General features: G+C 36.4%; 1 protein-coding gene across 2 annotated transcripts in view; it reads right to left on the minus strand.

The window, feature by feature from the left end:
- Positions 1–236: 236 nt before the first annotated feature.
- Positions 237–24,410, minus strand: part of FAM3B (FAM3 metabolism regulating signaling molecule B) — a 55,594-nt gene continuing 31,420 nt past the window's right edge. For both annotated transcript variants that reach the window (XM_043998836.1, XM_043998837.1), the window contains exons 3-8: positions 23,379–23,502; positions 21,693–21,751; positions 17,852–17,902; positions 15,585–15,672; positions 12,646–12,778; positions 237–326 (exon numbers count right to left, since the gene is read on the minus strand). In XM_043998836.1, the coding sequence (XP_043854771.1) occupies positions 237–326; positions 12,646–12,778; positions 15,585–15,672; positions 17,852–17,902; positions 21,693–21,751; positions 23,379–23,502 (545 nt within the window). The remainder of the gene's footprint in view (positions 327–12,645; positions 12,779–15,584; positions 15,673–17,851; positions 17,903–21,692; positions 21,752–23,378; positions 23,503–24,410) is intronic.

Consider the following 24,410-nt stretch of genomic DNA (forward strand, 5'->3'; position numbering starts at 1 on the left):
TTTTATAGATGAGAAAACTGAGGCTCAGAGAGGTTATTTGATTTGCCTGAAATCAGCTAGGTAGCAAGCATCACACTTAGGTCAGCTATTGTACTGGGGATACAGAGGTAAAAATGAAATAGTCCTTATCCTTAGTAATCTTACATTCTGACATTTTTTTGAAAAGTAAAGTATTTGAGACAATTGTTTCTTTAAATATATAACCATGCAAGTTTATTTATGAAGAAGATTCAGTCTTAGCTTAGATTGCGAGGTATACATCCTTCTATCTGTATTTCAGCTGGCCAACCCAAGTATCTGTTTTTGGTGTCATCAGAATGGTTGATCTGTTTAAAAAGAAAATGTACACATTCATTTATTTATTCAACAAATATTTATCGTGTGCCTCTTCAGTGATGAGCAGTATATTTAATTTCTTAGGAGAAGATCTACTCTGACCTGAATATTGGCAACTGAGTTATCAACAGTCTGTTGTTGGAAATAATCAGGGTATGGTTGAATTCAATTAAAGGAACATTTCTTCATTACTTATCGTGTGTAAGGAGCTGTCCTATGCCTGGTGAAGGACAGAAAGATGAATACATTAAATTGGAGAACTCTTTTCTACTCCTGGTTCTGCTACTGACTACCAGTGTAACCTGGGTTAAATGACTTCACATTTTTGGCCCTTGGTTTCTTCATCTGTAAAATAAATGTGTTGCACTGGATGATTTTTAATGTCCCCTCTAGACTATAACATTATATGATGCTACTTTAATAGAACAGGCATAGTGGTATGAATATCTATAATGTCAAGAGAGGACAGGGTAAAATGGAACACTGGGAAATCAAATTTGGCTAATGAGTGCAGTTACATGAAATAAGGTACATGGGAAACAAAGAGTATCAGGCTACCTGAAAGGAGTAGAATGGTGTATATTCCTAATATTCCTATATATCAGAAAGATTATTTTGGCAACAGCATGAAATATGACTCGAAGTAACCAGACTTTGGAGGATCAGTCTGGAGCCCTGGTTATTACTAATGAGGCCTTGAACTAGGAGAAGAAAGGAGGGAAAAGAGATAAGAGATTGTTTGGAGGTAGAATTAATAAGACTTGGCAACTAAGTGGATGTGAGGGTAGACATAAGGGAAGAAACAAGAATGACTTTGAAGTTATAAGTCTGGGTAACTGAGAAAATGGTAGTGCCCTAAATAGAGATATTGACGTTAGGATGAGGAACAAGTTTTGGAGAAGATGAGTTCTTTTTTGGATATGCTAAGTTTGAGGTATTGGTAGAATAGTTAAAAGGAAAAGTGACTAGAAGATGTGTTAATCAATTGCCCTATAACTCGACTTAGTATCCCTGTCACTTTTTTGAACAAAGGCATCCCCTTCTACTACATAAGTTATCTTTCCATATTGAAATGTATAGCCTTCAAGCTCAGGTACTGGATTGCATTTCATCCCCAGTGCTTAGTACAATAATTTCTTTTTCATTCACTCATTAGACATGTGGGAGATGAGCCCAGAACAGAACCTTGTGGTCCATCCACAGTTGTAGGCATAATATGTTTTTGTTTGACTGTTTGTTTTTGCAGGGCAATGAGTGTTAAGTGACTTGGCCAGGGTCACACAGCTAGTATGTGTCAAGTGTCTGAGGCCAGATTTGAACTCCTGAATCCAGGGCTGGTGCTTTATCCACTGCACCAAATAGCTGCCCCTCTAATATGTTTAATGATCCAGCAAAGAACCCTAAGAGGAAGCAGTCAGAAAGGTAGGAGGCAAATCAGGAAGGATGAGGTTCAAGAAAACATTTCATTGGGCAATGATATAATCACTGGAAGCCTGGGAGAGGGCAGTTTCAGTTGAGTGATGAGATTAGAACCCAGATTATAAAGAACTGAAGAATGAATAAGAGGAGAAAAAGTGGAGGCAATAAGTTTAGACAGTTTATTCTAGGTATTTGGCTGAGAAAAGAAGGCAAAATATGGTAAAAATGATAAGATCTAGTAAGACTTTGTTTTTTGCTTTTTGGATAGGGAGATTTGGGCATGTTTATAGGCAAAAGGGAAGAAGCCAGTAGATAAAGACTGAATATTTGAAAAAGAGGGGATAAAAGTAGGGACAGTATGGAAAAGACAGGAAGTATGGTATCAAGGGTACATGTAGAAAGGTTGGCCTAAAGCAGTATTGTAAAACTCAAATAGAAACAGAGGGATCCTTGTGGGCCACATATTGACCTAATTTTAAAATGTAATCTTATCTGTTTTAATGTATTTTTATTTTGTTAAGTATATCCTAATCAAGTTTTCATCGGATTCAGGCCACATTTGGGGGTATTGTAGGTCACATATTTGATACCTATGGCTTAGAGTAGGGGGGTTATTTCATCATGAGAAGATGGGGTAAAGGAAGAGATGGTAGAGATTATGAGGTGACAAGAAGGGGAGCAGAGAGAGTTCTGGTCATATGTCTTAGAGAGGTTTGTTTTCTCTCTATATTCTGTCACTTGGCAACCTCATCAATTCATAGATTCAGTTACCATCTTTATGCAGATGACCCCTGCCCCAGATCTAATCAAAGTTTTTAGAGAAAGCTAGGTGGCAACACTGAAAGAGCCCTGTGCCTGGAATCAGGAAGACAAGATCAAATCCAGCCTCACACACTTACTAGATATATGACCTGGGGCAAGCAATTTAGACTCTGTCTATTTCAGTTTCCTCAACAGTAAAATGGGGATAATAATAGCATTTGTTTCCCAGGGTTGTTGTCAGCATTAAATGAAATAATATTTGTAAAGTGCTTAATACATTGCTTGACACATAGGGTCATTCATGACCCCTTTGGGGATTTTCTTGACAAAGATACTGATATGGTTTGTGATTTCCTTCTCTAGCTCTTTTTTGTAGATGAGAAAACTGAGGCAAACAAGGTTAAGGGATTTGCCCAGGGTCATACAAGTGTCTGAGGCCACTGGAGAGGATGACCTTGGGAAGGCTAAGACAGGGCCCTCTAGACTCAGCTTACCATACAAGAAATCTTCCCACCTGGTTAATTCAGAGCCTGGAAGTGGTATCCTGTCATATTATGCTATTCTCACCTGGAGTCAATTGGAACTAAGGATGGTATAATCATTCTGGACTTTAGCCCAGAGACTGTTGTAGTAGTCTCAACCTGCTTTTTCCTCTCACAAAAAAATCTTTATAACCAGGGCAAGTCCTTCTCCATATAATTGTTGTTGCAATACCTTATCTGTTTGCAGTCTTAGATTCCATACCCTGAACAACCAAGTAAATGAGTTATTTTGCCTTGTAATGTATCTGTTTATAGTTATATATTCATGAATAAGAAAAGGTCCTTAAAATTTTCAAAATGTCATGGGAATAATTAGACAAAAATGTAAGAGTTTTTGTTAATAGAATAATTATGTGTGTATACATAAACACATATATACACATATATGTATGTATGTGTGTATATATATGTACACACACATATACAAGCACACACACACATACACATACATTTTATTTCTTGAAACTTGAAACAAGTCTGGGGTGGAGCCAAGATGGCAGAGGAAAGGCAGTGACCTCTTGAACTCACAACATGATCATGCCAAAAAACCTCCAAATAATGCCATAGGACAATTCCTAGAGCAGCAAAACCCACAGAAGAATGTGCTGAGATCATTTTACAACCAAAAAGACAGCTTGGAAGGTTGGAAGGAGGGAGCTGTTGTGCCAAGGTAGGAGTAGAGCCCAACCCCACAGTCACCCTGACACAGATCCAGTCCCAGGCAGGCTGAGCCTGGAAAGGAGACTCCCAAAGCCTCTGAATCAGCTGCAGTGCCAGTGTCATCTGTAACTAAGCTCACAGGCTGGTGAGAGGGCTGAGCGGTTGGCAGGGGGGAGATTACAGGGGTTTCTGCTGGTGCTGAGGAGGAACTTGGATTTTTCACCCCTGCTGGGAACCAGGAGGTAGACTTGAGTAGCAGTGGCCCAGGTGAGGGCAAGGCACAGGTTCATCAGAACTAACAACCACAGTACATAAAGTTTTGCTGTCTGGTTAATTAGTAAGTTAGACTGGGGTTATCTATGGACCAGGGAACAGGCCAGGTGAGTGAAGAACCTGCCCCTCCTTAAATCATACCACCTGGGACCCCCTAAAGCTTGGGATAGTGCAGCCTTGAAACAGTGCCACACTTTAAGGAGCTAAAAGTCAAGTAAAAGACAGGCAAAATGAGCAGAGAAATGTGAGGACCTCAGAAAGTTTCTTTAGTGAGAAGGAAGATCAAGGTGCACCCTCAGAAGAAGATAGCAATGTCAAGGCTCCTACATCTAAAGCTTCCAAGAAAAGTATGAATTCGTCTTAGCCCATGGAGGCACTCAAAAAGGACTTTGAAGTCTCATAAAGTCAGAGAAGTAGAGGATAAAATGGAAAGAGAAGTGAGAGTGATGCAGGAAAGACATGAGAAAACAGTCAATAGCTTGAAAAGCCAAATGGAAAAGCTCTCTGACAAAAATAATTGCCTAAGAATTAGGATTGAACAAATGAAAGTGAGTAAGTTTATGAGAAACCAAGACATAATAAAGCAAATCCAAAATGATTAAAAAAATAAGAGGGCAATGTGAAATATCTTCTTGGAAAAACTGCTGACCTGGAAAATAGATCCAGGAGAGATAATCTGAAAATTATTGGACTACATGAAAACCATGATCAAGGAAAGAGCTAAGACATCATCTTCCAAGAAATTGTCAGGGAAAATTGCCCTGATATTCTAGAAGCAGAAGGTAAAATAGAAATTGAAAGAATCCACTGATCACCTCCTGAATGAGATCCCAAAAGGAAAACTCCCAGGAATATTATAGCCAAATTCCAGAGCTCCCAGGTCAAGGAGAAAATATTGCAAGCTGCCCAAAAGAAAGAATTCAAGTACTGTGGAGCCCCAGTCAGGATAGCACAAGATCTAGCAGCTTCTACATTAAAGGAATGGAAGGCATGGAATATGATATTCCAGAGGGCAAAGGAATTGGGATTACAACCAAGAATCACCTATCCAGCAAAACTGACTCATAAGAACTTTCTTAGTATTAGGGCAGATGATAGAAATAAATTTAGACAGAGGGCACAGGTGGGAATTTATTATGAAGGGATGATATCTGCAAAGTATTTATTTTTTGTTTATCTCTCTTTGTGGGGTGGTCGGGGATGGTTGACATGCCTGGAGTCATACAGTGGGTGAGTGTCTTGTGTCTGAGGTTGGATTTGGGCTGGGGTCTTCTTGGGTCCAGGGTGGGTGCTTTGTCCACTGTGTCACCTAGCTGCCCCATGATGACATCTTTAGGGTAAAATTAAGGGGTGAGAGGAATGCACTGGGGGAGGGGGAAGGGCAGAGGTAGCATGGGGGTGAAATCCCACATGAGAGAAGCAGGAAAGGGCATATGGAGTGGGGGGAGAGATGGGGGAGAAGAAGGGCAATAAATGAATTTTACACTCATCAGAATAGGTTCAAAGACCTTAATCTCATCAGAGTTGGCTCAGGGAGGGAATAACATACACACTCAATTGGGTGGAGTAATCTATCTAAGCCTGCAGGAAAATAGGAGGGGAAGGGGATAAAGAGGGAGGGGCAAAAGAAGGGAGGGCAGATTGGGGGAAGGGGCAGTCAGAAGCAAATCCCTTTTGAGGAGGGATAGGGTGAAAGAAGATAGATAATAGAGTAAATATCATGGGGGAGGGAATAGGATGGAAGGAAACAGTTAACAATAGTAATTGTGAAAAAGAGAAAAGGGGGAAAATTGTACAAAAAATATTTATAGCAACTCTTTGTGGTAGCTAAGAATTGGAAATAGAAGGAATGTCCATCAATTGGGGAATGACTGAAGAAGCTGTGGTATATAATTGTAATGGTATATTGTTGTGCTATAAGAAATGACAAGCAGGACGATTTCAGAAAAACCTGGCAAGACTCACATGAACTGATGTATAGTGAAGTGAGCAGAACTGGGAGGACATTGTGCACAGTGACAGCAGTATTGTTCTATGAGCAATTGTGAATGACTTGACTACTCTTAGCAATGCAATGATCCAAGACAATCCCAAAGGGCTAATAATGAAGCATACTATCCACTCCCAGAGAAAGAACTGAATATTGATTGAACACAGACTTAAAAAAAAAAGAGTACTTGTGGATTGTACATATATAACCTATATCAGATTGGTTGCTGTCTTGTGGAAGGGGGAGGAAAGGGAGAGAAGGAAAAGAATTTGGAACTCTAAATCTTTTGAAAATGAATGTTGAAAGCTATTTTTACATGTAAGTGGAAAAAATAAAATAAATGTTACAAAAAAAGAAACTTGAAACAAAACCAGTGTATGCATGTGTATATATGTATTGTAACGATTGGAATGACGCCACCTGCTGGAGACTTACTGTAGAAGAGTTTCACCCATGAAGCGAAGGTCTTTGAGGGCAAGACCAGGAGTCTTTTTTTTGGCGTCACTTCCTGACGCGGGCTAGTGGGAGGAGGAAGGAAGAGACTGGCGCTGAGTCTCGCGCTCTTTCCTTTGGACTCTGGTGGAGAGTGGAGCTAGAAATGTGCTCTCCCTTTAATAGATAGGAATCTAGGCCTTTCTCTCTCTCTTTACCAAATTCTTCTTTTCCTTAATAAATGCTTAAAAGTCTAACTCTTGCTAAAGCTTATAATTTATTGGCGACCACTCATTAGATATTTTAGACAGACTAGCTAGAATTTTAGCCCTTAACAGATGGCTGACCACGAAGAGGAAAGCTAAACCTCAGTCTTCTGATCTTCTGGTTGGGTAAGGCATTTTCTCTACCCTCTCCCTTTAACTGCCAAGTACTGGCGTACTGGCTGTGTTTTCCCTTTAAATTTTTTCGAATGGACCTTTTAAACTCCCTAATTACCCTATTTTTGATTTTAGTCTGTTTAACCAGACAAATGGGAGATAAGATCATGTTAATGCTTTGTTTTTGTGGATTTTCTATTTTTCTTTTTATTTTTGTTAAAAGAGTCAGCAACTTACTCACACAAGGAAATATCTCTCCCTCTCCCAACCATGCTTTTTCAGAGAAACCTGAAGAGATTCCCGCAGCTTTTCCCAGTTCTAACAGTAATTGTTGCTTTAATTTTGCATGCCTGGAGGCAATGACCCACCCTCTAGAAGCTTTTAATCCCCTAGCACCTGGAGGCAAAGTGGGGGAAGAGGAATCCAGGCCTGAGTTCAAAATCAAGTCTGATTCAAATTGCTCTGGTCCCTCCCCTCCTCTCCAGACCCCACCCTCTACTCCTCCTATGGCCAAGCCCATAGCTTCCCCTGCCTGGGAAGTCCAGAGATCTGATGCACATGCTCAACTTTTTCTACCTGCATTTGCAGCTTCAGGCTCAGCCCTTCCCTGGCCTGGCTGTGCTTTTGAGACAATCTTAGAAAACTCTTTAAATTCCAGATATGCTCATTTTGTTCATAATTTTGCTAACCTGCTTTTGTCTTTAATTAGTAATCTTATAAAGCATTTGTATGGTGAAAAGCCCGACAGACAATATAGAGGGGTTAAAGAAGAAAAACTTAAGCTGAATAAGAATGACAATCAACATAGTTCAAGACTCTGCTTCTTTTGCCATGGAAGGATATATATTTTACAGAAATGTAGAAGTAAGCAGCAAGGTATTGATATGAGTATTGGGGATTTTAGATATCGGAATCAAGAGTGTTCTGAATTCACTCAGATTATTAATGTCAGTTCAGAGGTTACATAGGATTTCTGTGCTATTAAATATACATTTTGAAATTAATGGTATGGGTTTATTTTTATAGAGATTTTAATGCTTTTGAGATTGTGTCATACTTAGTTTTTAAAACAAGGAGAATATTTGTAAAAGCTTTTTATAGTCATGTGATCAAGTTTATATTTTATAATACTCTTATTAATATTAAGTTCACATTCATTTAGATTTCCCTAGTTTGAATTTCATTGTCTTTTATTGTTCCATGTGTATTTTTTTTTCTATTTATTCATCTCTCTAATTTTGAAACATTACAAGATGGTTTTGATTTTATTATACAATGTTAATTCTAGGAGTATTGTGCTCCCATATTCTGAGTTGTTTGTTTTTGTTATTTTTTCTCAACTGATTATTTGATCAAACTCTTTAAAGCATTTCCCTGGCAAATTGGTTGCCATGGCAAGTGTAAATTGATTCTAGAAGTATTATTTTTGATAAGCATATTCCAAAAAAGAGGGGAACATTTGTAAAAGTTTTCTTTTTTTAAAAAAAAAAGTTTTCTTTGAGATTCTGTTGTGCTTTAACTTGTATTTAAATATGTTCTGATTTTTCACAAAAGTAATTGTATACTAAGTAAAAAAAAAGGGTATTATTTGAAATTGTTGCATAATTATATATTTTGAGTCAAGACGTATTCGCATTTTTTGCAATCATTTATTATCCTCAATTTTTAAATCCATATGAGACTTGGATTATGGGAACTTATCATTTAAGACATTAATTGCCTTTATTCTGAGTTATCAGATGCCAGTTGGCCAAGATGCCATCCAATCACAAGAGGAATACATGCAAGAGCAGACACTGAACTGTCACATGAGGGGAGACATGCATGAAGTCAAGGTATGGCCGAGGGAACGGCTTTTGACTAATGTTGAGGTTGGATTCTCTTGGTTTAATATTTTATTTTATTTTTCCCCACAATATTGTACAGATGGCTGGAAGTATTCATCCCACCCATCTCACTTCTATACCTGGCTTCTATGCTCCCTCCTATATGCCTGATGCCATGGACATCTCAATCCCATGCATCTGATTAAGTCTGACTCAGTTTCCTCCAATATGTTCGGTGGCATGGACATATATTCCATCCACCTATTTTAAGCCTGGCATACTGCATGGACAGTACATATTGCTCAAGTGTGGGAATGCTCATATCCCATCATTTCTCTGTTCTTTTATGGTAACCCCCATAATTATCTCAGGTGTCATGATAAATACAGTGTTGAATTTGGCCTTGACACCTGTTACCAATTATATTAGATTTTTTAATTTCTCATAATGGCATGAGGATAATTAGGCAGATGATGCAAAAAGTGATAAAACAAAGATAAAAATTATTTTTATTAATTAATATTGCAGCAATTGTCTTCTTAATTACCCTCCATAAGGGGGGACTATAATAATAATATAATTTTAAAGAATGGTTCAATTTTTGTTTTATTATATGTTTCATGTGTAACAACTAAGATTCTGAATTCCCTTAGACATGTTTTTGAGAACTTTCATTGTTTGATTTGATTATTGATAAAGCTATTTTAAAGTTGTGTTAAGCTCAATTTTGTAGGAAATTTTCCTGGCTGATTACCAGCATCCACACATCAACCCCTGAAAAGACTTCCATTCCATGACTACACCTAGAGGACATCTAAGAAAAGACTTTCAGAGACTTTAAATGAACAGTTTTGATTTGTTCTTTTTGTTGGTTTTTTTCTCTTTCTGTTATAATATACACCATCTGTAACATGTATTCTCTGCAGAGGCCCTCCCTTTGCAAAACCAATGTCAAAGCGTCGGTTCATGAGGACAAAAAAAAAAATCGCCCCTCTGGACAAAACTTTCCTCTCTTCCTTTTCTATATTGTTGTTCACATATTATTAGTTAGCAATAGTTATTATATTCTTTTTACTGTTCCGTCAAGGAAACATTTTGTTTCTTGAGGAACAACAGGGGGGACTATAACGATTGGAATGATGCCACCTGCTGGAGACTTACTGTAGAAGAGTTTCACCCATGAAGCGAAGGTCTTTGAGGGCAAGACCAGGAGTCTTTTTTTTGGCGTCACTTCCTGACGCGGGCTAGTGGGAGGAGGAAGGAAGAGACTGGCGCTGAGTCTCGCGCTCTTTCCTTTGGACTCTGGTGGAGAGTGGAGCTAGAAATGTGCTCTCCCTTTAATAGATAGGAATCTAGGCCTTTCTCTCTCTCTTTACCAAATTCTTCTTTTCCTTAATAAATGCTTAAAAGTCTAACTCTTGCTAAAGCTTATAATTTATTGGCGACCACTCATTAGATATTTTAGACAGACTAGCTAGAATTTTAGCCCTTAACAGTATGTATGTGTATAAGTTCATAATTAAATCTGAACCATCTTCAATTTTGTTTTAAATAAAAGGTTTAACTTAAAGCAGAATATCTTATGAAATGTCCTGTGCTAGCTCAAAGGGAATTCCGATTTTTTTAAATTAAGATTTATTATTTAATGTGGGATTAACATGTTAATAAGCATGGTCTGAAGTTCAAGCAAATTACGCAAAGGTTTAAAGAGGATTTGGGAGCCCTGGTCTATGTGGTATAATATCAAGTTCATTTGAGCATGATTAGTAACTGAATATGTTTTACTATAGATGACTCACTTGATACATTCTAATATTATTTACTTACTCTATTCAGACACCCCACCACAGAATTTTTTGGGTGAATTAATTTATGTATTGAAGTCACCTACTTACAAAGGGTGTTTGTTATTAGATCCTTAGCAGCATCTCATCTTCCTGAGGGGGAATGAGTTATCTTATTAATGAGTTGACAGACATTTTGAATTTTCATGTTCTCAGCACCCAAATACTATGATGGTTCTGTGTATTAACTTGATACTTTTTCATTGATATGTATTTGCACAAGCACTTTCGTAAAACATAGTATCTTTTATTAAAAACAAAAATTTAAAGTAATAGGTGAGAAAGAGTATTACAAATTTAATATATCAGGTTCTGTTTTTAGAATGGCAGAAAAGTGTGTGAAGATTATTTTATTTCATAATGGTACATTCTACTAAAATTTGTTTCATTTTAACTGGTATTTTTGTTTTAAAGCATGTTTATACTATTTAAACCTTTTTTCTTCCACTAACATTATTTTGTTTCATTTCTAGGTTTACAAACTTTGGTAACCTGTATTCTGTCTTTAGCCTTTGGCTATCCACTTTTTAAATGCTGTCTTAAATGTCATGATTTTGGTATTTTTAGATAAACTGCATCATTTATCTATTCATTCATTTATCTTTTTATTTATTTATTCATTCTTTTATTCATCTATTCCTCCCTTCCTTCATTTATTTATTCATTCACTTATTCACCCATTCATTAATTTATTTATCCATTTGTTCATTCATTCCTTCATTTTTAAATTTTTTTTTTATTGTGGGACAATGAGAGTTAAGTTAGTTGCACACAGGTTTTTTGTTTGTTTGTTTGTTTTTTGCTGTTTAGTCAATCTTCTAAACTCATCTTAAGTACCAAGTTCTTGTTGCTGTTTAGTTGTTTTGGACTCTTTATGACCCCATGGACCATAGCACCATCAGGCCCTTCAATCCTCCAGTATTTCCCCAAGTTTGTCCAAGTTCATGTTCATTGCTTTCATGACATTAACTATCCATTTTATCCTCTGCTGTCTCTTTCTCCTTTTTATTTCAATCCTTCCCAACATAAGGGTCTTTTCCAATGAGTCTTGTCTTAAATATGTAAGCTTCAGTTTCAGTATTTGTCCTTCCAATGAATAGTCTTGCATTAATTTCTTTAAATATTGACTAATTTGATCTCCCTTCCACTTCTACATATGATTTTTTCATTTGTTCACAAGCTGCTAGTGTTTTCCCTTTCTAGAATTTGTTTGTGTATGTTCTGTATATACCTATATATGCATTTTGTCTCCACATTAGAATGCAAGCTCCTTAAGGACATGCATTATTTTACTTTTGTGTTTGTACCCTCAGCACTTAGTTTTTGACACTTGCAGAAAGGAGTAAGGAAAGGCCAGGCTGCTTAGTTGCTACAGGGAGTCTTAGTTTTAAAGTAATAGATCATCAGTACTTGATATAAAATTTGATTGGGAAAACCACCCATAAGGCAGGAAATAATTTTCTCATTTTTCTGTGAACAGAGTGAAATCCAGATGGAATATCTAACTTTTGTCTTTTTTTTTTTTTTTTATTTTTTAGTGAGGCAATTGGGGTTAAGTGACTTGCCCAGGGTCACACAGCTAGTAAGTGTTAAGTGTCTGAGGCCGGATTTGAACTCAGGTACTCCTGATTCCAGGGCCGGTGCTCTATCCACTGCGCCACCTAGCTGCCCCCGGAATATCTAACTTTTGTAGATTTTTGTAGATTTGAAACTCCAAGGAAATCAGCATCGGCAAAATGAAAAGACAATATAGGATTTTGAAGATTCACAGCAACTTAACCAGCTGTGTGATTTTAAATAGATCACTTAGACCTTTATGTGCTTTCAATTTCTCATCAGGAATGACAACTATGAACACCAACTACCAAGTCTGTTGAGAAGATCAAATTAGATAAAGAATGTTAAAGTAGTTTATAACCATAAAACACTATATAAATTAAGGTACTGCTATTATTAGCACTCCTATTGTTATGACTATAATAAATCTTGATTTTAGGTTTGAGTTGGGGGGTTAATAGAACTAAACATGTCTTATAAGTTAATCATGCTACTAAATCTTTTACTTTGTTATTTTGACAGGGACTTGGGAAGGGAGTGGCACAAATTACTCATATATATTATAACATTTTGCTGAAATTGTTTAAAAGGTGATTAAAAATAAACCAAAAAACCCCCACCTACCTTTTCTCTTTGAATATCTTTGGGGAAGTCAATACCTTTTCCTCCAAGAAATACCCAACTTGATCTGAATCGTATATTTTTAATTTCTTTACTACCCAAATCTTCTATAGCATTTTTGGCATCATTCTGTAATCTGCAGGGTAAAGGGGAAAAATGTCATCATTTAACATTTGAGATATATAACACTTTTTCCCAGAAGTAACTGAAGTGCCTGAAGAGCCATATCTTGAGCATCTTATTATCAAATGAATTTATTGTTCATTGAAGTTTTCTAAACTATATGATCTTTTATTCTTTAGACAACAAATTCACCGTTCGTGAAAGCTGGTTACTCATATATCTTTGTTTCTCTTTTACCAAGGTGACAATATCATAATATTTATATTTCAGTTGTCTTCACCTCCATATGCCATATTCTCTCTCTTATAATTTCAATTCCTAATTGATAAATGCTCAAGTATATAAATGTCATATTTCTTCCTTTCAGCTCAGGTCTTTTCATCAAGAATGCCTTAAAGTCCTCTCTTTCATAGAATTCCCATTTTTCCCCTCTGAAACATTATAATCAGTTTTGCTAGATAAGTGATTCTTGGTTGTAATTCCAGGTCCTTTGCCCTCCAGAATATCATATACCAAGCTCTCCTATCATTTACTGTAGAAGCTGCTAAATCTTTTGTTATTCTGACTGTATGTCTTCCTCAGAATTTGCCCAGTCATTTCTGGTTCCTTAATATGGGTGCTTTCTTTTTGTGTCTCCTTTACTAAGCTGTTGACTTGTTTTCATGATTTTCTTGCATCACTCTCCTTTCCCTTTCCATTTTTTCCTCTATCTCTCTTACTTTATTTTCAAAGTCCTTTTTGAGCCCTTCTATGGCCAGTGCTTTATCTATCCACTGCACCACCTAGCTGCCCCAATGTGGGTACTTTCTAAGGTTCCTTGGTGTTCTTCTTTCTCTACTCTCTCACTTTCATGACTCATTTACTTTCATGGCTTTAACAAACAACTCTTTATTAATGATTCCTAAATATATATCTTTAGCTTAGACCTCTCTCACAAACTCCAGTCCTACATCTCTGGAACCTACAGAATTTATCTACTTGAATTGACATTTCAATCTTAACATGTCTGAAATCAAGCTTATCTTGTCAATTTCTATCAGTGGTACCACCACTTACCAACCTTCCATGTTTAAAAGTTTGGTGCTCTCTTTGGCTCTTTTCTCTTCTTCTACTCTTATATTCTCTTGGTCCCTTCAATTCTACTTTCAAATTTTTCACATTTGTTCACACGTCTCAATTTTCTCTGCTAACACTCTGGGACAGGTCCTCATTACTACTTGTCTTGACCATTCCAATAATCTACTGACAAGTTTTCTTGTCTCTATTCTCTTTAAAACCACTATCAGATATTTTCCTTTTGTATAGTCTGTTACTCAATTGAGCAACTTCCTGCAACATCTTCCCCCTTTTTTGCATGTGTGAGGCAATTGGGGTTTAGTGACTTGTCCAGGGTCACACAGCTAGTAAGTGTCAAGTGTCTGAGGCCAGATTTGAACTCAGGTCCTCCTGAATCCAGGGTCAGTGCTCTATCCACTGTGCTACCTAGCTGCTCTGCCCTTTTTTACAATTACATTTAAATGTCCTAACCTGGAATTTTAGTGTCTTGCTGCCTTTGCTCATGATGTTTTGGGTGACTTTCCTTCCCTTATCCCTACACTTAATGAATTCCTACCTCTACTTTATTTTTTTTATTTTTTATTCTTTTGTGGGGCAATGAGGGTTAAGTGACTTGTCCAGGGTCACACAACTAGTAAGTGTCAAGTGTCTGAAGCCAGATTTGAACTCAGGTCCTCCTGAATCCAGGGCTGGTGCTTTACCCACTGTATCACCTAGCTGCCCCCTCCTACCTCTTCTTTAAAGCCCAATTCAAATGACAAGAAGACTTCTCTAATCCCTCACCCCAAAGGGTCATAATAAACTTTAACCCCCTTTTTTCTCTTCAAAAATCTTGCATAACTCGAATCTATGCATAATATAGGATTTTGTATTATAGGTCTTTTTCTATGTGGCATAGTCTCATCAAAACTATTAGTTCTATGAGAATAGGGACTGTGTCTCAACTAAATTATGTATCTCTCCTCCTAGAATTTTACATTATGTTCTGCAAACCAAAGGCACTTAAAAAATGTTTGTTGAAATATTTTGAATCATATTGTTTCCCTATTACTCTCTTTTCCTGCTGTACTCTGCCCCCCTTTTCTTGGTGGTCAAATGTGGTTGACATAGGTCACTCAAACCAGAATAAAAGAAATGCCATAGTAAAAAGTCAATATAAATCCACAATTAAGAAATATCATTGTACCCTGCCTTAAAGTATATTCAAATATGATTATGTTGGAAACTCAACAAAGGCAGGAGATGGCAGAAAAAAGGGAAACAGTGGATTTGAATTTTATTGAAATGGACTTTTAATATTTGGAGAGCCTAATGAAAGAGGAAACTAATTTTTCCCAAGGAAGGAACTATTTTATAATGTGTTGCATTTATCAGAGAAAATAAAAAAAGCTCACCCTTATTTTTTATTTTTTGCTCCTAGTAGGTTTAAAAGAACATTTTCAGTTTCATGTTATATATTTTTCGAATCCTCTTTTATTTGAAACTTTAATTTTACTACTGTAAACTATAGCTGTTTTATTTCATTTAGTTAGGCTGGCAAAATAGACTTCTTGCTCTCTTTCTCTCGCTCTCTCTCATACATACACACACATGCACATTAAAGATGATCTTGTCTCAAAGGGATTGCCTCCTTAGGAAACATCTACTTCTTCTTGTCTTCTTTTGTCATGTATCATATTATTGGGAAGTTCTGCCAATGGTTACATCCCCATTTGCCTCTTCTCTGGTGGCAGTGATGATAATGAGCCCCCAAATACCTTTACCTGCTGCTACCATCATCATGTGTCACCATCAAGATTAGAGACTTCTGTGGGGCATTTTTAATGAACTGGGTCAATGGTCCAGAGTTATCTGTTGGTAGAACACAAAGCAATCTCAGCTTCTATCTGTAAAAGAAGGTACTGAACCTTTGAGATCTTTTCTAGTTCTAATATTTTATAACAGCTTCTCTGCTAACTACACAACCACAAACCAAGCATATAGCAGACTTAGACTTATACTATAAAGCTATTCTTAGAATTTGACCTTAGAGTGTAGTCCTAGGACTAGCAGTGTGTCTGAGCAATTCAATCCAATCCAATCCAATCCAATTCAATTCAATTCAATTCAATTTAACAAAGAATTATTGTGCAGATTATTATGCTAGGTTAATTTTTCTTACTTGGGACTTAGTTTCCTAACCGATAAAGTGAGAAAGTTGACTTGAACTCAAACTTCCTGTCAGCTGTATAATTCTTTGACCTAAGTAGAACCTTACAAAATGCCTTTTCTGTACTCCATTATCTGAATCTGTGGTGTCCATGATATACCCATCTTACACACAATTCTGCTGTACTAAAGTATAGTAATATATAAACAAAATAAGTTGTTTTATTCTTTTTTATTTTTTTAGGGAGGCAGTTGGGGTTAAGTGACTTGCCCAGGGTCACACAGCTAGTAAGTGTTAAGTGTCTGAGGCTGGATTTGAACTCAGGTACTCCTGAATCCAGGGCCAGTGCTCTATCCACTGCACCACCTAGCTGCTCCTCGGTTGTTTTATTCTAAGAATTATGTACTTTAATCGAAATTTCCAAGTTCCATATTCATTAATTTTCCCCAATATCCTATGTTTCTAACCCTAAAAATTATCAAAGCTCCTAAAATATAGTGAAATTGGTTGATTTGAGCATTATTGCTATTTCTTTCAGTGAACTTCTGCTGGGTAAAACCAATCAAAAAGCTCTAGAAGTTTTGTTATAGTCCCTGATTGAAAATAATAAAGTTCTTAATGTTTAAAGGTAGCATGAAAAGGAAAGAGGACAAAAGTATAGGCTTGGATAATTAATAAAATGGATAAATCAGTTCTTGAATAATCACAAGTTGACTAAAAATAGAATATGAAACATTCATGATTGTTTATGTTTTACATATTGTTTTAAGGTTTATAAAGTGTTATATCGATATTATCTTTTTTGATCTATACAGCAATCCTGTGAGATAATAAGAATAGTATTATCTCACTTTTATAGATAAAGACATTTAGGTTCATAGAGGTTATATGACTGCCCAAATTCATACAAGACTGCACATTTTAACCCAAATTTTCTGGAGCAGTTATGTGGTGCAGTGGATAAAGTGCTGGGCCTGGAGTAGGAAGACTTGAGTTCAGATCTGGTCTCAGACACCTATTAGCTAGCTGCAAACTTGGAAAAGTCACTTTACCTCTATTTGCCTCAGTTTTCTCATCTGTAAAATGGGGATAATAGTAGCACTGGGGATAATTGTAGCACCTACTTGCTAGGGCTGTTGTGAGGATCAGATGAGATGATTGTGAAGCACTTAGCACAGGCTAGCAGAAAGTAGGTTAGCTATATAAATATTAGCAATTATGATTATGATTTTGATTATTATTCTGTATCCAAATCCAGAGGACTATATTCTTGGTTTTCTGATGTGTGTAGAGACCTCTTCATTCAACCTTCAATGGGTGATCTCGTGTCTCTTGTGAGGTACAACCTCATATCATATAGATCAAAACCCAAACATAATTTCTCATCCCTTGTCTGTGTCCACCAAAGATTCTTGGAGCTTTCCTCTAGGTCTTTTATTATTATTATGTAGATACCAAGAAAGCATTTCTGTTATCCTTCCCTCTTAATGACAACACTATAGAGAATTCATAAATAAGACACCTTCCATGATAGTGGAAAACATCTTTGGCAAACATGCATATAAATGTCTCTAAGTAGCTCACTGGATAGAATGCTGGGCCTAGAATGAGTTAGGCTTGAGTTCAAATCCAGCCTTAAACACTCAGTAACTGTATAACTACTATTTATATGCATTATTTCTTAAATCTCTAATTGACATAAATTAATAATAATCAGGATGGTTGAATAAAATTACTTCTATTGCATCTGTGAAAGAATTTATATGATCTGCACACATGCTAGAAGTTTTCTTGGAGGAGAATCTTTAAGGAAACCTTTTGGTCAAATGCTGTTTTATGTAGTCAACAAACAATGATAATGTGATCTTGTATTTTTCTTACCTCCTTCATACATGTCAAAATATTGTGTATGTATAAGTTTCCCAGTTTTATCTGAAAAAGTGAAAAAAGAGCTTTAAAATAGTGCATCTGACCTCATGGATTATCTTCTAATAATTTAAAGTAGTTATAGTTTAATTTCAAGGAGATGAAGGTTTGTACTTGCCAAAATAAAGTACCAAGGAGCTCAGGTTTTGCTGCCAACAGATATGCATAATACAGATAAGAATTTGGGTTAGGGGGCAGCTAGGTGGCGCAGTGGATAGAGCACCGGCCCTGGATTCAGGAGGACCTGAGTTCAAATCTGGCCTCAGACCCTTGACATTTACTAGCTGCGTGACCCTGGGCAAGTCACTTAACCCCAAATTGCCCCGCAAAAAAAAAAAAAAGAATTTGGGTTAGGTACATGGAGAGCATTGACCTTGTCTCCTTAGCTCATCTTTCCAGCTCAAATTCATTTGCATCTAAGCCAGAGAATATCTTGGGGATGTATAAGATTAAAGGAAGCCTAAATTAAGTAGTAATATATAGCAGATAATTTTAATCTCTACTTCAGAGATCAGGGTTGAAAAAGAAAGATCTAATCTTACCCTTGGGACCCATTGTCTGTCTTTTTTTGTTAACTGACTGAATAATTAACAAAGAACAGTTATCAAGTTTTAAAAATCAGGAAAAGGTTCTCATCACTAAACCTGCAGAACCCAAAGAATCCGAGATGACTTTCAAGGGAAGAACAGGCCTATTGAGAGCAGTATCATTTGATATGTATCTGTATGATGGTATCACCTGAAGATATCGGAGTCCTGTAGCATTGGAAGTATGAGCTTCCCTGTCACATTGTTTCTCATGCAAGATCCCTATTCTCTTTTATCTACCTCTTTTCCCAGTGCTGGTATGTATATTTGTGCAAAAATGTGTCCTACTTTTATGAGCAAGGAAGTGCTCTATTACAAGTATTTTCATTACCTCATGTTATTAAATGTCTTTTCTTTAACTCTGGCTTAATGGAAAGAAATTAAATACATCACTGGGGGCTTGTGAGCTATTTGGAGGGTTCCACCAATGAGAGGGGGTGCTGTAGGACTCACATAATGAGAGGTCTTCAAAATTCCTACCATTCTTCCTAGATTTCTATAGGAAACATCATGTACAATGTTTGCCTTGTATAAGGCCTGCTGAGGAAAAGAATTGATATGTAGGACAGAAAGAAAGAATATATGACTTTTTAATATGACTTTTACTTATATATGAGGAGAGATCCTTCAAGAATGCCTGACTTTGATTGGAGCAGACTAACAGAAATGGAATTCTAGTTTGGTCCTATTTAACCAAAGACTATGAGTATCAGATTTACCTAATCATGGGCCACTGTGCTGATTCAGGGAGGTGACTGAAGTGTTCTTGTGTTAGAATTAGGAGAGGGAGGGATTAATAAATGGTAGCAAGTTCCAACCCAGGCAGGAGGCTGAGGTGTGAAGTTCAAAGTGTTTCTGAACAGCATAGTCTTCTCACATCATTACATGATTTTGGGTGTGGTTCCATTCTCTTGCACAGAAGCCTAGGATGGCATGCTATGTTCAGTTCCTGGTGCCACACAGTAATTGGTCACATAGAATGTGTGCAAGTAGAGATAACCAGAATGATGTAGCATCAATAAATAAGCATTTATTAAGCACCTGTGAATGTCTGATACACTGTGCATCTAGGTACCATGTCATAAGAACAACAATTTAAAAGAACTGGAGATGTTTACATTGAAAAAGGGATTGTTTTATTTTTTTTTAATTAAAAAAAATTTTTTTGGTGAGGCAATTGGGGTTAAGTGACTTGACCAGGGTTACACAGCTAGTAAGTGTTAAGTGTCTGAGGTTGGATTTGAACTTAGGTCCTCTTGAATCCAGGGCCAGTGCTCTATCTACTGCACCAGCTAACTGCCCCAAAAGGGATTGTTTTAAATACATAACTTAGCTGGCTCAAAATGTTTGAATGTCATTTGGAACTTATACTCCAAAGGGCAGAGTGAAGGCCAAAAGAAGTTACATGGTGGCCGATTTTAGCTCAATAATAAAGAAGAAAACAATAAAGATGAAATCCATTAAAATGCACTGGATTGTTTGTGAAGTAGTGAATTCCCAGGTCACTGGACTCATTCAAACCAACTAGATGACTAGGCAACCTCAAGCAGTGGATAGAGGCCACATATCTCTAAGAGTAGAGATAATTTCTACATGTAGTGGAAGGTCACCTCTCTGAAATCCCTGCTATAATTCAAAGTCTGTGATTCTATCAAACCCAGACAGTATAAGAAGCAGTGGAATGATGATAAAAACTTAGCTTCTGCCATTATGTCAAGCAAGCTTCTGGGGAAAAGCAGTAGGGACTGTGACCTTTCTACTATTCTTTGCCTAATGAAAATTGTGTCAGTTGACAAAACATTCATTTTTTCTTTCTTTTTTTTTTTTTCTTTTTTTTTTTTTTGCGGGGCAATGAGGGTTAAGTGACTTGCCCAGGGTCACACAGCTAGTACGTGTCAAGTGTCTGAGGCCAGCTTTGAACTCAGGTCCTCCTGAATCCAGGACTGGTGCTTTATCCACTGCGCCACCTAGCTGTCCCCCATTTTTTCTTTCAAAGCACACTCATTTACAAGTTCAAACCATTAGTTTGGGATTTTAAACAGAATTAAAAAAATATTCGTCCTTACTATATTTTGTAAATAGGGGCAGCTAAGTGGCATAGTGGATAGAACCCTGGCCCTGGAGTTAAGAGGACCTGAGTTCAAATCTCACCTCAGACACTTATTAGCTGTGTGACCCTGGACAAGTCACTTAACCCTAATTGTCTTAAAAGCCTGGAGCCATCTCCAGTAGTCCTGATGTATATTTTGCCATTGGACCCAGATGACTCTGGAGGGGAAAGTGAGGTTGGTGATCTTGCACATCCCTCCCTCACTTAAATCCAATTCACTGCAAGTCATGACATCACCTCCTTTATGTCATGGTCCTCTTTGAGAAAGGACTACCACTACCACTACAGCTACCACCACCACCAAAACAACAACAATTTTGTAAATAAGAGCTAAATTTCATCCTAATAATTCTTACATGTTAGAAAGGATCCTCCATGGTTTTTTTTCTTCCAATAGTGGAACAAATGATAAGCTCCCAATGCATGAGGGCCCATGAATTTTTTTTTTTTTTACCATTACAATTACTAAACTGTAAGCAGTTACTGCAAGGTAGCAACTGCCAGGTGCTAAGGAGCTGCTGGCCTAATAGTACTTATATACTACCTAATTAGACGTAAACTTTTTGTTTTGTTTTGTTTTTTGTTAAGATCCTAGGACGTCTACCTTTGGCTCATGGATTAGGATGCTTCAAAATGCACTAAAATTCAATTACTATAGATTGCCTGATGCCCACAAAGAATTGTGATGAATCACTAAGTTTCTTTAAAAAGTTCCCTTCCCACACATTGAAAAAGACAAAAAATTAAAATCCTTGCAACAAATATACTTAGTCAAGCAAAAGAAATTCCTTCATTGGCCATTTCTTACATATATAGATATAGATAGATTTGGGAGATAGAGATAGATATGTACACATAGAGACACATACATATAGATAGATAGAAATAGATATGTATCTATCTCTATATATATCTATCTCCATCTAATTTCAATCTGTACCCTGAGATCCATAAGGGATTATTGTCCCTGTCTTTATGTTTGAAGAGGAATAGTATTTGAAAATTAAATTAAATTACTTTTCTTCAATGAACAAAGATATTAAATCATCAAGTTCTCAAATCCAGTATGAGAGAAGTAATGAAAAATAATTTAACTTACAATTCACAATGGCAATGTTGATACCCCTTGCGACATTACCCTTCTCTTCACTTATAAGCCTGAAATTTAAATAAGCATTAGTTAAATACTTCACTCTTATTAAGAAACGAATATTCCTATCTCTTTTTCAGGATCTGCTCTTTATTATTTACTTCAATTCAATAGACATTAAGTATCATATGAGGAAATAAAAATTTTGATAAGTTGTGAAGTTTACAAACTAGAAGGAGGATATGATGTATGCAAAAAATTATAATGCAAAATAAGTAATGATATTATTTTGCATTGGAGGTATGTATAAGGTGCTATGTGAATTCTGAAGAGGGAAATATTACCAGTTGCAGGAGGAAGGAAGAGTGATGAGAAGAGTGAAGGGAATAATGTTTCCTAAAAGAGTTTACATTTGTTTTAGACTTTAAAGCATAGGTAAGAAATGAGTAAACATTAAAATTTGGGTGGGAAGAGATGTGAGGGAGAAGAAGAGAAATAAAATAAGAACAACTGGACTGTATAAATTCACAAGGAAAATTGTTAGTGGTGGACCTCATGGCTACTAAGTCAGTGCTCTTTCTTCTACATAATGCCTTATCTTCCTAACTTGATAGTAATCTTCTTTAGAGTAGGGATTATGTATCTCTCATGCCACATATCTGAGGCTAGTAAAACTTTGATTGCTACAATGCTTGGAGCTAAGAAACAAATATGATGATCTTCCCCAAGAGGAGAGAAATGGACTCAAAGTGTCTCTGTGATCCTTGTAGTACTCAATGCCCATTATTGTGTCCTGGACATGTTAGGCATTGACCAATAATTACATATTGATTTGTTAATTGCTTGCTTTAAATAGCTGATGAAACTCTTAAATAGAAGTATTTTATTCCTTATTCATAGCCAGAATAAAAAATTTCATTTCTCCATAGTGATTAATGATTTAGTGGAAGTACCTATTACTATTCTACATCAGAGTTTTCAGTCTATTTGTTAAATTAAGAGTTTAACATGAAATTTGAAAAAAATGGAAGCTTGTCTAATAGTAAGTATGTAATTCAAGGAAAACCAATATTTTCGTTCGAATTTCTATATTTAATGAAACTTCAAATGATGGTCACTAAACAAGAGAAAGAAAGAAAGAAATGTCAACTTGTGATCATTCAAAAAATGTATATAGTCTTGGGGGCCCTGGGCACAGTTGAATTGGGCTTCCATAAGTTTGGAGGGGGTTATATGTCCCAAACTTTAGGAGGAATGTAAATTCAATAAGTAAAATTTATCCAAAACCAGTTGTCAGATGAAATTAATAAACTTTCACTTACATGCTGATAACCATATAGCCCAAGTCCATGTTATTTCATTGTTTCAATCATTTTTGGCTCTTTGTAACCCTATTTGGAGTTTTTTGGCAAAGTTGCTGAAATGGTTTTTCCATTTCCTTCTCCAGTCCATTTTACAGATGAGGAAACTGAATCAAATAGGGTTAAATGATTTGCCCAGGGTCACAAGGTAGTATGTATCTAAGTCTAGATTTAAAATTATTAGTACCTTTTCCCCCACAACTGTCATAACAAGGCTGTTACAACTTAGCAACATGAATTTTCTCAACATTTTAATAACAGACAAATATTAATCCAACTCTCCTTTTTTTAAGCATGAAAATTAATTATTTCTAATACCAAAACTTATACTTACAACTCATCCTCAAAGCAAATTTTGGCATATTTGTTCTTACCACCACCACTCAGTAACCGATAGGCATAGGTGTTAGGTGGGCAGGCAGTCCAGTGGTCACATTTTTGTCTTTTGGGGATTGGAACTGTAATTAAAAGGTGTAAAAAAGTTGGCATTTGAAGAGAATCAGAAAGGCAATGCATATGTGAATACTTCTGTCTTCTATCTTCTGCAAACCAATTCATATATCTTAATCTCCAGATATGATAAAGAAGTAGTTTTTACAAACTTCTATGGATAAAATAATTTTTTTTCACTTTAGTTTTTGAAATTAAGTTGTGCAACACAGCAATAATCTAGTTAAGAGGAGTGGAGGATACCAAGGGAATGGTACCCACCTGGGGTGATGAGAGATTAAATGATTTGTCCATGGTCACTCTGTGTGTTAGAGGTAGGACTTGAAATATATTGTCCTGATTCTAAGGATAGCATCGCCCCCCGCCACCCCCCCCCCCGCCTACCCCTTTCCCTTGTACTAATGCAGCTTCTCTAACAACACAGCATTTTAAAAGGGAAGGAGAAAAAGGTAAAGAATCACCCATGACAGGGCCAGTAAAACTTTAATTGCTATAATTCTTTTTTTTTTTTTTACATATAAGGTATTTTATTTTTTCCGTTACATGTAAAGATAGATCTCAACTTTTGTTTATACAAGCTTTACAATTTCATATTTTTCTCCCTCCCTCCCCTCCCTCTCCCCTCCCCTAGACAGCAGGTAATCTGATATGGGTTATATCTATATATCTATATACATATACATAGATATAGATATATATCTACACACACACACACACACACACACACACACACACATATATATATATACACACACATAATAACATTAATCCTATTTCTGCATTAGTCCTGTTATAAGAGAAAAAATCAGAGCAATGATGAAAAAGCTCAAAATAGAAAAAAAACCAACACCACCAAAAACAAAAGAAACAGTATGGTTCATTCAGCATCTATACTCCACAGTTCTTTTTTTTTTTC

This window comes from Dromiciops gliroides, chromosome 3 (genome assembly GCF_019393635.1).
Source record: "Dromiciops gliroides isolate mDroGli1 chromosome 3, mDroGli1.pri, whole genome shotgun sequence".
Taxonomy (NCBI): domain Eukaryota; kingdom Metazoa; phylum Chordata; class Mammalia; order Microbiotheria; family Microbiotheriidae; genus Dromiciops; species Dromiciops gliroides.